General features: G+C 41.3%; 6 protein-coding genes across 6 annotated transcripts; 2 read left to right on the top strand and 4 right to left on the bottom strand.

Moving 5' to 3' along the window:
* Window positions 1–60: 60 nt before the first annotated feature.
* On the bottom strand, window positions 61–3,085 carry VTP21DRAFT_4691 (uncharacterized protein; the record flags this gene model as incomplete). The annotated part of the gene is made up of 4 exons (XM_069395130.1): window positions 61–2,183; window positions 2,251–2,799; window positions 2,880–2,955; window positions 3,023–3,085. The coding sequence occupies 4 exons, from the start codon at window positions 3,083–3,085 to the stop codon at window positions 61–63; spliced, it is 2,811 nt and encodes a 936-aa protein (XP_069256299.1).
* Window positions 3,086–3,698: 613 nt separating this feature from the next.
* Window positions 3,699–5,911, bottom strand: VTP21DRAFT_4690 (uncharacterized protein; the record flags this gene model as incomplete). The annotated part of the gene is made up of 8 exons (XM_069395129.1): window positions 3,699–3,839; window positions 3,916–4,536; window positions 4,593–4,695; window positions 4,758–4,912; window positions 4,977–5,148; window positions 5,214–5,374; window positions 5,441–5,585; window positions 5,649–5,911. The coding sequence occupies 8 exons, from the start codon at window positions 5,909–5,911 to the stop codon at window positions 3,699–3,701; spliced, it is 1,761 nt and encodes a 586-aa protein (XP_069256298.1).
* A 163-nt stretch (window positions 5,912–6,074) lies between these two features.
* Window positions 6,075–6,576, top strand: VTP21DRAFT_4689 (uncharacterized protein; the record flags this gene model as incomplete). The annotated part of the gene is made up of 3 exons (XM_069395127.1): window positions 6,075–6,077; window positions 6,174–6,332; window positions 6,427–6,576. The coding sequence occupies 3 exons, from the start codon at window positions 6,075–6,077 to the stop codon at window positions 6,574–6,576; spliced, it is 312 nt and encodes a 103-aa protein (XP_069256297.1).
* A 179-nt stretch (window positions 6,577–6,755) lies between these two features.
* VTP21DRAFT_4688 (uncharacterized protein) lies at window positions 6,756–8,701 on the bottom strand (the record flags this gene model as incomplete). The annotated part of the gene is made up of 11 exons (XM_069395126.1): window positions 6,756–6,839; window positions 6,904–7,115; window positions 7,185–7,281; window positions 7,338–7,403; window positions 7,461–7,592; window positions 7,657–7,702; window positions 7,771–7,877; window positions 7,941–8,026; window positions 8,094–8,220; window positions 8,287–8,472; window positions 8,531–8,701. The coding sequence occupies 11 exons, from the start codon at window positions 8,699–8,701 to the stop codon at window positions 6,756–6,758; spliced, it is 1,314 nt and encodes a 437-aa protein (XP_069256296.1).
* Window positions 8,702–8,976: 275 nt separating this feature from the next.
* VTP21DRAFT_4687 (uncharacterized protein) lies at window positions 8,977–11,274 on the top strand (the record flags this gene model as incomplete). The annotated part of the gene is made up of 4 exons (XM_069395125.1): window positions 8,977–9,199; window positions 9,272–9,516; window positions 9,587–10,903; window positions 10,978–11,274. The coding sequence occupies 4 exons, from the start codon at window positions 8,977–8,979 to the stop codon at window positions 11,272–11,274; spliced, it is 2,082 nt and encodes a 693-aa protein (XP_069256295.1).
* Window positions 11,275–11,892: 618 nt separating this feature from the next.
* On the bottom strand, window positions 11,893–14,345 carry VTP21DRAFT_4686 (uncharacterized protein; the record flags this gene model as incomplete). The annotated part of the gene is made up of 5 exons (XM_069395124.1): window positions 11,893–12,946; window positions 13,034–13,265; window positions 13,344–13,510; window positions 13,602–14,208; window positions 14,291–14,345. 5 exons carry the CDS (start codon window positions 14,343–14,345, stop codon window positions 11,893–11,895), a joined length of 2,115 nt encoding a protein of 704 aa, XP_069256294.1.
* Window positions 14,346–14,457: the final 112 nt, after the last annotated feature.

The raw sequence follows: 14,457 nt of genomic DNA, 5'->3' as shown, positions 1-14,457 counted from the left end.
AGGGGCTTCAAAAAGCGTTATTACATTTTAACTATATCCAAATAAAAAAAAATATTCCATCTAGCTATTACGAGAAATCACCTCATTAGCGAATCTTCGAGCCATCGCCATGCGGATATCCTCCGTCGAGTCGGCCCCACCATCTTCTTGCAGTTGGAGATTTTGTCGCGGAGGTAAACTCGGCTTTACAGGCACAGGTGAATTCAATCCTGTCCTCCCATCCTCTGTGTGGTCTGATATTGGGTTCAAATAGTCGTTCTTACTCTTCTCAGCCCCGGAGGGTTGGCCCTGCGTCGACGGAATAGAATAACGCATTTGCTCTCGCTCTTTCTCTTTATCCTTGTCTAGGTTAAAACTTCTTGCAAAAACACGTCCCAACCCACTTCTTTTCTTTTCCAGTATATGAGGTTGAGAATCACCCGTAGTAACGCTGCTTGCCCGTGGACGCATTGATGAAAGGGTTGAAGCAGATGATACTGTGGAAGAGATAGAAGCAGGTGCGTCATCATAGGCAGAGAAAGTGCTTTCTTCCATACTTGTCGGTCGACTGCTTCCCCCTCCTTCGCTTGTCGAGTACCCTCCGGTTGCACCAATACTTCCTGTGCTCTCACGATAGAAAGAGGATCTTGTTGGTGTACTAACAATACTACTTGTGCTGAACGTTGCACTTGCTGCTCCACCGCTACTCCGTGATGGGCTAGCTCCACTTTGATTATTCGATTTCTGTTTTGGTGGTTCTCGTAGCAATGAGAGTTCGTCCACCAGTTGTTCATGAACCCATGCTCGGGTCAATAAATAATGTGTGATAAGCTGCTGTTGCCCTTCAATTCCTTCCACGTCATCATCATATCCATTTCGATTAGTACTGGATTTGCTTGAGCGCAATGAAATTGATGGAGTCCGGAAGTGGTGCGCCTTGGTGTTAGCTTTGATATAGGAGGATGGAGGAACGGGAGGATATTTGGGTCCACTCTGGAAGTACTGAAGTTTGTTGATAAGCTCTTGTATTCGTGGGTCGGATTCTAATAACGTTGATGGAGAAGTTGGACCGGACGAATTCGAGGATTTCACTGCGGCTAATAAGTATGTTATATCCATTATGAATGTTCCTAAGAAAGGTACAGTTGGTCTGCGTGGCCCTTCTTTATTCCCACTATATACCGACAGGTGATCATATCCGTTGCTATTGCTATTTATCGAGCTATTCAATGTTGTGCCTATAGTCTCACGGTACCTCCTATAGTTCTGATCCTCGCTCATCAGCTCGTTCAGCGTTTCAAGTCGTGACATGCTCTTTTTCGGAATGTATGCCCACGTGCGTTTAAGACGTCGTATAGGAGGGGTGCTCAGAGCTGATAGGATCCCCTTTAGTGTCTGGAAATTGAGTAGTTCATGGCATTTCACAGCCACTTTCACCCAGTGATGGATTACTTGCACGCGAGACGAAGCTTCTTGCTGAACCAATATCATATGCTCTATCATCCGCGTCAAATAGTTGAAGAAGTCGGTGGAGGCGGTAATTTGCCTGTTCGGGCGCTTGGGTGAATGTTCAAGAAGAGCAATGGGCGGAATTTCAAGGAAAATTGCTTGCTCGATCAATGTCAACTGATATGCAACAAGATGGGCCTGAAATTGTATGATCGAAGGAACTGTCGATGCTGTCATGTGAATTGAACGAAGTTTTGTGAGTGTCTGCTTGGTGTTCGCAACCAATATGGTGTGCTTTGCTATAGCATCGTCGAGGTCTTCATCAGCTTTTTCAGTTGCGCCCCCTGGAAGCGAACGCTGCCTCTTCAAATTTCGATATTCTGTTAATTTTGCCTCGATCATCTCAAGTTTCGTTTGTAAGCTACGGTGCATGATCAACAATGGCGATATCGGGATTAGTGGTACATGATCAGTTCGATCATGTGGTGATGACGGAGGAGCAAGAGTATCTCCTGTACTAGTTTGAGCAGGAACAAGATCCGTAGGATCAATACTACCCTCGGGAATGATATTGACAAGAGTTTGTTGCGAGAGGAAGGAAAAACGGTCAGAACGAGTGGAAGCAAGGGTTGGAGAAGAGTCGCTTAATGGACTGACTGCGATAGTAAGCGGTCTTGAGGGTGGTGAAATAATGCTGGTAGAAGATTCTCTTCTGCCAATCATTGCATCCGAAGTTCGTCGTAGCGCGTAAGGAGCTATGATTTTGGAATATTGAACATCAGTAGTGCTTCAATTATAAATTGAAAATCTAAATAAAACTACTTGATTCGGCAATAATCTCCTCGTTGATCTCATCGCTATCCTCGTCAACGGCGCGGGATTCTTCAGAAGAGGATGCCTTGATTGCTATCGAAGCTTGCCCGGCATTAGCAGGAGAAGTTGGAGCCGAAGTTGGCGCGAGATGTGGGTCAATCTTCAGTGTAGGCTTTCGAAAAGGTTTTGGCGGTATCGGTGGGCGTGCGACAGGCGAACCAGGTCGTGTCGAGGCACCATCGACTAGTTTGCGAGCGGGTTTAGGTGGTAAAGGAGGTGGAGTTTTAGAAGCTCCAACTGGTGAAGTTGTTCTTGTCGGCACTTTGTTAGTCCCTTTATTCTCACTGTCATCAATGTGCTGTTCATGAGAAGCTTCTGGTTCAGCAAATGGAGTTGGTGGTTGTATAGAGAGCCCAACGGGGGTGGGAGTATGTCTTCCGGAAGTGGAGAAAGATGATGCAGCATTTTGGTGTCTATTAAAAATTGATTCAACACCCGCTATGCAAGTATGTGCGTGGTTGAACATGGACTGTAAATTCGCAGGCTTTAGCACGATGGCTATGATAAATATTAGAAGTCGACAAAGTTGTTAAAGATGCTGTGGTGAAAATTACAAAGGAGTCAAGGAAATAAATTACTTTGTTGCACGAATTTAACTCGACGCATCTCCTGCGATATCAGATCCATCGCATCGAGATAATTGAAATATGCATTCTAAATTCAAGAAGAGGGTAGATTAAGCTTACAATCATGCTGTTAGAATAATTGAAGTCTTGGTAACCTTGACATCTCCGGATGCTAAATTATCCGTAGCCTGCGCTAGCAGGCTCTGGATCTCCTCCATTATGAGCACGTTGTCGCGCTCTCAGATTCTAGCAGATATCACTTGCTATCGCTTTCTTTGTTGTACAGTTAGGATCAAGAATCTGCCTTTTAGGATTTGTGTTGATTGTCCAGCTTCGCTGAAATAGAATTAGACGTAAGCAATGCCGAGAAACAATACATGCAGTTAGGTAGAAATTTCGGTCGTGCAGTTATCCAGGGTTAGGCTGTTTGAAAAGTAACGGGCTAAACGGAAAAACTGCGAATAATTTCAATTTAAATCGAATACGATCAAGTGTGGTATAATCGCAATTGACTTACCCTCTTATCTGATTGAATAATTCAAGAGAGCAATAAAGAGGTCATTCACACCACGCGATGAACTCTAACAGTTTAGATGTTCTCTATAATGTGTACAGGTGAGTTCGAATGTTGTATGTGAAACGGAAGAAAGGCTTGGTTAAGTTAGAGAAGATAAAAGTTTTATTGATTGGATAAAATTTGAATCCAAGAGAAATAGAAATTTTTAAATTCTTTGCTCTAATACGCGAAAATCAATTGCATTATTTACAGAGGTGGAGGAAAGATAAGTCTAGACCGGGCATTCTTACAAGTGGTTTGAAAACTAAATACTTTCAAGAATTTTCGGTACTACTCCGTGTTAAAAGATTCATCACGCTAGGGATATTGCCGGGTGATAGTTTGTACCGGCCGCCGAGCGTTTGCATAGAGCGTTGAATTAAGCGGCCGTATAATTCTACAATTCGTGATGTGCGCTATTCATGATAAAAAAATCAATTATAAATAAAATGCGATCTAGCTGCGTCAACCCATTCAATAAACAGTCGTTACCTCTGAATCATCTTTAACACCGCTACTACAAACTAGCTCTGCCCAAGTTTCCACGTACTCAAGTGCATCTCCTACTTGTGTATGGTTGTAACATTCTACCAGCATTTCTACAACCAGTTCGTGCACCAGAGCACTCCATCGCACCGCTTGGACCAAAAAGATGTCCATCACTACTCTCCGCATCTGAGGTCGCATGAGCATAGTAGGCATATGGCGTGCAATTATCGATTGAACAAAAGTTTGAAAGAAACTCTCATAAGTATGTGTATACATAACTTCCTCAGATTCAGGCAAAGTATGCAGAATTAGCGGAAGACAACGCTGAAGTGAAGCAGCATCACCGTGCTCTAGACGATCAAGGAGATATATCGTGAAAATTTTCCTTGCTATCTCACTTTTACGCAATCTTTCCTCTATTTCGTCACGTTCTTCAGCAGCAAGCTCCTCTGCAGTCACGGTTGAGGTATCGAGATCCTCCTCCATCATTAGACCAATCATCGATTCTTGGAGGAATTTGTTCTCTTTTGCTTTTGGGACTTTGTAAGCTTCTCTTTCGTTGACTTGGTCAGCATTGCATCCATAATTGAGCATGGATATGGCCCATCGAATGCCACGATCACTCTATTTGAATTCCAATATTTATGCTTCGCAAATATATGCGTATTGATAATAGTTACCTTCGGATCTATCTCGTTCTTAAAGCATACACGAAGTTGTTGGACCACATACGAAGCGAATAAATTGCAAGTAAACGGATCACGCAAAATTATTGCAATATCCCTAGGGTATATAGTGGAATAGTTACCAAAAAGATAAAAAATAGGTTATTTTTCCTATATTACTGATTAATAACTGGCGGATTTTCTCGAAGGTCTCGATTGCGATCTGGATTCAAAAAATCACTAATATTGCTAATTCGCGTTGCATCAAGAGACTGTGTTCGCACACAAGCGTCTAGGGACCACGCTAGTTGATGAATGTTATCGTTTGTATATATCTGTATCAGGAAAATTGAATAAATATAATGTATTCTAGCAACTATTTTCCCCATACAAGCTTACTTCAGCAACATCGGCATCGTGCAATGCCATTAATAAATCAAGGCGGAGTGTCGAAATACTTGGATAAGGTGTGCTTTCAAACACCTCCCGCAGAAATTCTAAAAACATGTCATAGAGTGTATGATCTGGACCAAGAATATCACAGAGTGTCTTCACAATTGGATGATTCCGCCTAAAAATATGTAATAAATATTAGTATATATAAACAAAAATAAACTTAGTAAATAATGTAAATACCGAAATTTAATATCTTTGACTGGATCTGTTGGTTGCATACACCGCGAAATCCTCTGCAACTCTTCATCTCTGTGGTAGCAAGATAGTGCCTCCATCATATGCTGCTTGAAAAGTTTCTTGTCCGCTTTCCAAATTCGTCTTTTGATGACCCAAGGAAAAAGCTATCAAATAGAAAAAAAAAATAAACATGACTGATTCGCATATGGAAGCAAAATGAGTATATTTACCTGGAAATCGCTGCTACTTTCTTTAATTCTTTCCAGCATTTCATTGGTCGGTCTTTCAGGATGTTTTTCAAGGAGAGCTAGTGGTATGGACATTAGCTGCGGTATGTTAATGTATTCTAGCGTTTTATCGAGCAGGCTGTCAAATCTTACATATTGGGAAAATAAAATAAGTAATAAGTTCGTTTCCAAATTTCTTCTCTATGCTTACTCTTCTTCATCAAGTTCTTTATCTTTAATCGTCTGTATAAGTTGTGTTCTTAGGGCAGCAAGAGCACGATTATGCATATCTCTCCGAGCATACTGTTCAAAGTCAAAAAGAGGATATGCAGCTTTGATTGAAGGCTCAGTGAGACCATGCTCCTGCTGAATACGAGCAATTGCAGCATCAGGCCGTTCGCGTGACAGGGCTGTACGAATATGTTCTGCACCCCGCGGGCCAACCAAGAGCTTGGTATGATCTGAGGATGACATCGTATAGAGAACACGTAAAAAAGAATTGATCGTGCTGGTGTTATTGAAGCTGTGAAGTGTGGCTTAGCTTTCTCTCTTACTCTCCTCTAAAATAGTAAGACCTGTCTATTTGTAGTTGGTGCTCCCAACATCACTGGCAACCGTGCCTATATAATAATATAAAATGGTAAAGTAGTTTTAAGCTTTTGCTATTCTTTAAATTCTAGTGTCTGCAATGTTTGAAGATCTTAAACTCTAAATATGGTCCGTATAATTTTGTTAGCTCTTTTATTCCTTCTTCAAGACATTAATTGGCCAAGAGGTAACCATAGAATTAAAGAACGAGCTTTCCATTGTAGGAAAACTGGTTTCGGTCGATCAGTATCTAAGTTTTAAATTGGATAATGTACGCGCAGTAGACGAGGAGAGATTCCCACAAATGGTATTGTATTATTTAATAGCCTATGCTCAAAGACCATGGACTGTCTCGTTACTCTCTGAATTTGACTGATTAATAAATATTTACTTTTCATTAGATGTCAGTCAAAAGCTGCTTCATTCGAGGATCGGTCGTACGATACGTTCATATACCTGCCGCAGCAGTAGATACAACACTTCTTCAAGATGCAGCAAGAAAAGAAGCAGCAGCACAGCAACAACAGGGCATGAGAACAACAAAACATTAATTTTTGTAATATGACAAGCCTTATCAGGACTAAGCAGCAATAAATTTTATATACATAATCGGCATTAAGAGTTCGAACCTGGCAGCTATATTTTAATTTAGAAAGAATCGTGGAAGCTATCCAGCTTATCCTGAAAGGTGTATAATAGTCGAAGCGGTCGAAATGCTTTCCCGCCATTATCATTTAACAGTTCGCTTTTTTGCTGCTCTTGTAGCGGCTGTTTCTAACGCCTTATTCACTGCTACATTCAATGGCTGCATAATCTGAAAAACATTTACAAAATAAAAAGTTGGTCCATGCTCGGTAGACAAAATTCGAGAAACCTACTGTTTTAATCCGATCCAAATCAGCGCCTTCAGCATTGGCAGCAATGAGCAGCTCATTCATCTTTTCCTGGCTCTTTCGAAGTGCCTCCACCATGCGGGCATTTTTTCCACTCCTATCCATTTCTAATGAGGCCCAAAAATGTCGAAGGATTTCATTTGTAGAAGCTTGGTATGAAAGAATTCGCTGTAATATTGACGGAGATATCCTATTATCTGTAGTCGAGAGATACAAACTATAACTCACAGCTAAATTTCAGAAAGCTCCTATAAAATCGATATTACCTGTTTGTTTCTCTCTCGTTCTATTCTCAACCTGCGCTTTTATGACTGAGTTTAGCTTATCCATCACCTGACGCGCAGTTTTGTTATCCATTGTTTGCTATGGAAAAGAATTAGTACACTATCAAAATAATTGCCGAGTTATTGGTAGTTTACTTTGGTGAGATCAGGCTGCCAAGTAGCAAATGAATCTCGATATTCATTAAATACAGCAATAGGATCCTATGTCATATCTAGATTAACATCGGCAAAAAAAAAATAAAGCAGAAGAAGATTCACCTCCGTTTTGTTTTCTAGTTGCGCCCCACTTTGACTCTCGAAATACCTCCGCTGATCCTGGATATCCAAAACTACTTTGGCAGGAGGCTCTGCTTCTTTTAAGTCTTCTAGTATAATTTCGTCATCAATCGCCTAAAAATGAAAATATAAGATTCACGGCGTATTTGTGGGTTTTTTAAGTTGAAATATTGCCAACCATGCTATCTGAATTCTCCTTGTTAGCTTCTTGGCCTTGCTTCTTTCTATACAAATTATAAGCAAAGAGCAATGAATGTTCCAATACAGGTGCAAATAAAAAAGCTAAAAATACCCAGTGGCATCTAGTACTTGTATAGCATGTCTATTGAATCGCCGGATCAACGATAATGATTGCGTTACTTTGCCTGGCACCATAGTGAAATCCTTTTGGTTACCAGTCTAAAAGGCCAGCATGATTAGTATGTCGAAAAAGATTGAAAAAATTGAGCATGATATACGCACTACGATATGATCCTCTTCCGTCGCACTCAAATCAATTGTCCTTCTGATATGGTCTATTTTCATGCCTTTTGGTGCGGACAGAGCCTCTATATTTTGTAGAAATATATCTATTGAACTTCACATACAACAAAACACTCGAAATTAAAATACAACCTTCATCCTCTTCTTCAAGGCATTTATCAAAAATATCATCCTTTTGTTCAGAAGAACGCGCGCCTGTTCGACTACGGTGGAAAAATTGTGAGACAAGAAATCGTTTCCAAAAATCGACCTCGGATAACTAAATAAAACCATTAGCAAGAACCCTCGCGTTTAGCCACTAATATCAAGTGAATGATATTCTTACTTGATCAGGTACGTGACGATCATATGCCCTTTTCACTGAGGGATATTGCACAAAAATATCATTAATGATTTGTGGTGTAAGGGTATATTTCACGTCTTTTCCTCCTTCCTCAGTTCCAGGTCGCAAATCCACCCACGCAGAAGATTTCCCTTTGGTTTGCTTTTGCTGTTCTTCATTTCGTAATCGCTATTTGTGTGATATAGGTTGATTGCTGTTCATATAATCCAATATAGATTACATTCACCTGTCTTATCTTCTTAACCGTTGGACTATTCCAAAATTCATCTTCTGTAATGTGTTTTGACTGAACAAGCTCCTGATGTAATGAACTGAGTTCTTTGCTAGACTTTAACAGAGATACACGAGCCTCTATTTCTTTTTTATTTAAGCCGATTCTTGCTGACTTGGCCGACATGATCTACGAGGGAACATTTGTGTGTTAAATCGATCCTACTAAATAGGCTCCTCTAAGAAAATACGCAGTCATACTTGTGACGTATTTGGACTCCGTCTCGTTGCCGCCTTGCCGTTGGAAACTTTTCTCCAAGTAGTCAAATGCAGTCTGTTAAAATTACCGTTACTCGACTTCTTGCCCAAGTATAACTTGTTATAGCTTCATATTCTTTTTCCTGGAGATTACCATCTCCGGCAAATCATTTCAATTCCGAGTTTATTCAATAATTTGAGGGAATGCTTCCAAACTTAAGGAACAAAGGCCACCGATCCCATATTGTTCATTCGTTGGGCAGAAGAGGACTCCTGCCTGATGTGACATGGCACCAAAAGTTTGGATTTTCCGGCAACGAATATTTTCCATCGCGATGGAGTTTACAGCAAAATCTAAAAGGGCACAATGGTTGCGTTAACACTATACATTGGAATGACACTGGAGAGCTTATTGTGTCAGGATCAGGTATGAAATGTGTTGTTATTTTATTGTATCTACTAACAGATATTTCATACTGTATTTAATCCCTTTTTTTAGACGATTGCCATATTAATATCTGGTCGCCCGTCAAAAATCCAGAAAATCCATTGATTCACTCGATAAATTCAGGTCATATCATTAATATCTTCTCAGTGCAATTTCTCCCACACACCAACTCTTCACACATCGTTTCGTGTTCCGCGGACGGAATTACGCGGTTCACTGATCTGAATGCATACGTGAATGATCCATCCTGGTCTCCGCTTCCACCATTCCGTTGCCACACTGATATCACATATGAGGTATACTCGAGATTTTTGATGCTCCGAAAATTAGCCTTATCAAACTAAATCCGACATTTAAACTTTTCAGGTCTTGCCAGATCCTAATGATCCGCATATATTTTTTGATTGCTCTGATGACGGCACAGTCAACATGTACGATTTACGAATACGCAACAGCTGTTGTTGCGAAAAGGGCTGTCGACGACACACATTCATTGATATGCGCGAGCTTCCTTCTCGCGGACAGTCCTCTGATCGTGGGCGTCGGAGTCAGAACTCTCCTCGGAGAGGAGGAGTTGATGAGCAGGAATCTCCAGGTGGAGGTGGAGAAGGAGCTGGAAGTGAAAGCCCTTCGTCGCCCATTTCTTTCTTGCGATTTGTATCCCGATATGATCGTGGCATAACCTCTTTATCTCTTCGGGCCGATAACCCTTTACATCTTGCTACTGCATGTGCAGACGATCGTGTTCGTATATACGACCGTCGATATGTTAAAGCTGCAACGCCTTGGTATACCTTCGTCCCCGCTCATATACAACCACACCAGACGCACGATGAACAAGGTGAACATGATACTACTGGGGAGCCTGAAGAAGACGAGGAAGCGAGAAGTATTGGAGGGAGAGCACGAAATTCTGCCTCGGAAGAATCAGAAGCTTCATCGAATCGGCGACACGCAGCTCAGCGATTAGGAAATCGCCAAGTAAAGCGCCGTCGAACCCCTCCCCCAATCTCCCGTCGAATTACATGCTTACGCTATGATCCAAATGGCGGAGATGACCTTTTAGTGAGCTATTCGGGGGGAGAACTATTTCTAATACGACCTTTTTCAGGCAATGGAAAACAGCAGCATTCCACAACATTTGCCTCAAAGTCACGTCCTAAAATATCTCGAAATGAAAATGACACGCCTTCTCTTGCTATTGCACCCAATGAATATGCAAATAATGATGACACCTCTGAGAAGACAAGAGACAACTTCGAAAGTCACTCTGTTGATGATGACCAGCGAATAGAGACCCCGCCCCCGCCCCAAATACAAAGTCGTAGTGGCTCTGATTTACTAGGTTCACTAGCGCGCAATCTCCGCTGGATGGCAATGGGCTGTGAACAAGAGAATGAACCCTCTTTTCCTTCCGAGGAGTCCCCCACAACGGACAGAAATGAACATGAGGGTGAATTGGACCCGCGCGAGAGTGAGTGTGAAACTGGATGGCACGATGAAGTAAGGGAAAAGGATGTAATACGCAAATTTAAAGGCCATCGAAACGAAAAGACAAGGATCAAAGAAGCAAACTTTTATGGGCCTCGTTCAGAATTTATTCTTTCAGGATCTGATGATGGGCGTATATTTGTATGGAGGAAATCGACTGGAGAACTCGTGAACTTATTACAAGGAGACAGCGTAAGTCCTGAAAGCTTCAGTTAGCTTTTCACAGTCAAAGATTCACTCTATTTTATATTGAACCATGACTATAGTGCGTTGTTAATTGTATTCAGCCCCACCCATTCCACGATCCTATTCTTGCTACTAGTGGAATTGACGACGACATTAAGCTTTGGTACCCTATTGCAGATGACCCCGCCGATCTCTCGTCAGCACCAGAAATCATCCGCCGCAATGAAGAGTTTCTTGAGCATGGGGGCCGATTTGGCTCGGGGGGGTCAGGATTCGGCCAAAGCGAGCGGGTTATGATAGTCCCCGCAGATATGATTTTACAGATCCTAACTGCTCTTTCGGAAGGAAATATATTATTGAATACTTCTGATTCTTAATCTCTACCTTATTGTAGCACTAAACCTCTTGACATTTTATTGAGTATATCTCATTTCCCTTTTTTTACATTTTAACTTGTATGAATATTGAAAGAAACTATGTGGTAGCGGTTGTAACATGATCCATTTCTTTAAATATATCTTAAGCATCCTGTTTCTTATTAGAGTTAAGTGCACAAGTAAATCGCTTTGCAATATCCACTTGGATTTCGGTCCTCGATGTATCGATTTAAAACTCGATCAAGGTGCAAATATGAATTTTCTCGGTTTATCATTCACCAAAATAATCGATATTCATGGAATGGATAGTAAATTTACAAACTATAGTTTGAAATTCAATGAGGCAGCAATACAAAATTCATACAGCAAATTTTTAGTATTCTCGTACTATCTAGTATTTCATCTTTCAAAATTTCATTAAAGCCACATGGAAAATCCATTATCTCATTTATCATTCACGTCAAATAGACCTGTGCATATTTATTAATTTGATGGACAGGATTGAATTCAACCCGACATGAGAACATTGAGAAAGGATAATTACAACGGCAACACCAAGCATAAATGGACAATATTTTACATAGATAAGTATATCTATCATATACCCACCTGAACTCTTCATTCCAAAGATATGAAATCTTGTGAAAAAAAGCTGTCATCTCTTTTTCTCTTGGGAATTAAACCTTGCTTTCCTTCCTCTTCAGGCTTTGAAGCACCCTGGACCAATGACCTTTCTTCTCGATCTGTCTCCTCTTCTTCTTCTCCCTCTCCCTCTCCCTCTTCCTCTTCCTCTTCCTCCTCCTCGTCAGTTTCTCCATCAATTTCACTATTTTCAGATTCAACATCGCTTTCATCAAGGCTATCTTCTTCACTACTATCTATTTCTTCGCCTTCATCTTCCTCCTCTGTCTCCCCATTATCACTTAATCCCATATCCAGGTCGTCAGATATAATGGCTTCTTGTTCACGCTCATCCATTGCTTCAGCACTTTCGATGCTCCCCATTCCACGCTCAATCGCTTCAAAATCGGGCAAAATTTCCTTCATATCATTCATTTCCTCAGCCTCAATCAATCGTCTTTTCCGCTCTCGTCGCTCTAAACGAAGCCTCATTCTCTTCTCCTCCTCCTCTTTTCTCGAAACGTGTGGTAACTTGCAACCTTTGCGAGAGCACTCTCCACGCTCCGCATAATCAGGACACACCCAAATATGCTGTTCTTTGCACGACGATCCTAGTGGACAGTAGCCTTCACGAGCAAATGGACTACAAACAGGTGCATCGCGATTCACATTGACATGAGGGTAAGGACAATTGGTATGCGTGCAATTTCCTCGCAGAAAATGCAAGCAGGATGGGGTATTGTGCGCAGTTGGGGTATGCGACAGCTTGCATTTCCCCGACTTTCCCTCCACTGGTGCAACCTCTTTCTCATCGGGTTCAATTACTCCAGAGCCTACAACATGAGGGCATGCATTCCTCAGAAATTTCTTACAAATGGCTAGGCGCTCGCGGTCATGTAAATAAGGACATGTGTCTCCACGTTTACATGTTCCGAATCGTTGGAAAAAAATGCATGGTTTCGAGATAAGTTTGCGCTTACTCTTGCCGGGTGTGGTTTTAAACTTTAGGGGAGAACGGCGATAGGTCTTATTGCGAGAAATTGTAGGTGAGCTATAAAAGATGAAAATAAGAAAGAGAACGTAATTATATCGGGAGAATCCGATAAGAGTGGGTATATTTTTGGCTAAGAGCACTCACCGTTTTGCCAACTTATTAGCAACTTCAGCCCGAATGAGGTTCCCTCTCTTTGTTCTAACAAATAACACTCCGTTGACGTTAATTTTTTTGGGTGTTATCGTATTGGAAGTGCTCAAGCTATTCGCTGTGCTAGAAATGGATGGCAGGGCGGGAGTGCCCTTGCGAACCAGCTTACGACCAGTTGGATCACGAATGAAGAGTACCCCGTCGATTGTGACCTCCTGTGGAGTGTCTATTATTCAGATAAGAATAGTATGCAGAGAATCATAAATAATTAGACTGAAAGTACGGTAGCGGGAAAGGTTCTCACCATCACTTATCACGAGTTTCCGTCCGTCGCTGCTTTTCTTGTATTTTTTTCCTCCAATATTAACGATTTTCTCCTTCGTTAATTTGGGCGTTATGGGCTTTTTCTTTTTTAAACCTAGAATACGAGGTGATGAAGTAGATGTTTTCGTTTTAATAGCAGATTGAATTCTAAGTAGATAAAAAAATCAATCAATAAGAATCTTGATTCTAGTAAATCATGTATTGTAAAGAAATAATGAATATATCAAATGATACTCACGTATCCTTAAATGCAGCCTTATTAATTAGCTGCATATGCCGAGTGCGCCGGTGAATCCAATCCAACTTGTCAGTCTCGTTGCCATTAGTAGCTTTAATTGCATTATTAACTAGAGTACGATTTCTGGAGATAATGGATCGACCCTGGGACGAAGTTTGCGATATAGGTGAAAAACTGCGGGGGGAAATTTTGGAGCTTGTAGTGGGTGTGGGCTGCGATTTCGGTGCGGTTTTCGCAACAATATCGGGCTTTGAAGTTTCAACAGGTACCAGTGGTCTAGCAACAGTAGTAGGTGAAGTAGCCATAGATCCAACAGAGGGTGCAGAAGTCACAACAGATTTCTTCACTGTCGAGCTTTCAGATGCTACAGAGCTAGCAGAGAGCTTGGGAGCAACAGATACCCCGCTGCTTTGAATATTGTTGACGAGTGTCAAATTCCTTCCTCGCCCTCTCCCAGAACTAATATATACTGGTTTTGAAATAGGATGTCTACGGTATAAAGCAGGTGGTCTATTAACATGGCCTGGTCCACGTAAGCTAGGAAGTTGCCGCTGTGATCTTCCTGCAATGACTGAAGCAGCCTTTTCTTTTTGTGTATTGATATCGTCTATATTGGAATGAAAATGAAAAAAGCGAGATTAGTTTCTCAGAGTCGAAGCACTAATAAAGATACATATGTATAGTCAGACCAGATAGACGGGCTATTCGATCGAGGAGTTTCTGGTGTTCTTCGCCGCTCGCCATTTCTATGCATTTCTCCCTGCGATATAAAGAGGCAATATAAAATGGTAGAAATGGAAATTTTCAAGCCACCGGGCTCTATATATAATGGCATGATTTTCCCAGTATCTTCAAC

This window comes from Calcarisporiella thermophila (genome assembly GCF_041956535.1).
Source record: "Calcarisporiella thermophila strain CBS 279.70 unplaced genomic scaffold VTP21scaffold_2, whole genome shotgun sequence".
NCBI classification, from domain to species: domain Eukaryota; kingdom Fungi; phylum Calcarisporiellomycota; class Calcarisporiellomycetes; order Calcarisporiellales; family Calcarisporiellaceae; genus Calcarisporiella; species Calcarisporiella thermophila.
This window is presented reverse-complemented; position numbering and strand designations above follow the sequence as displayed.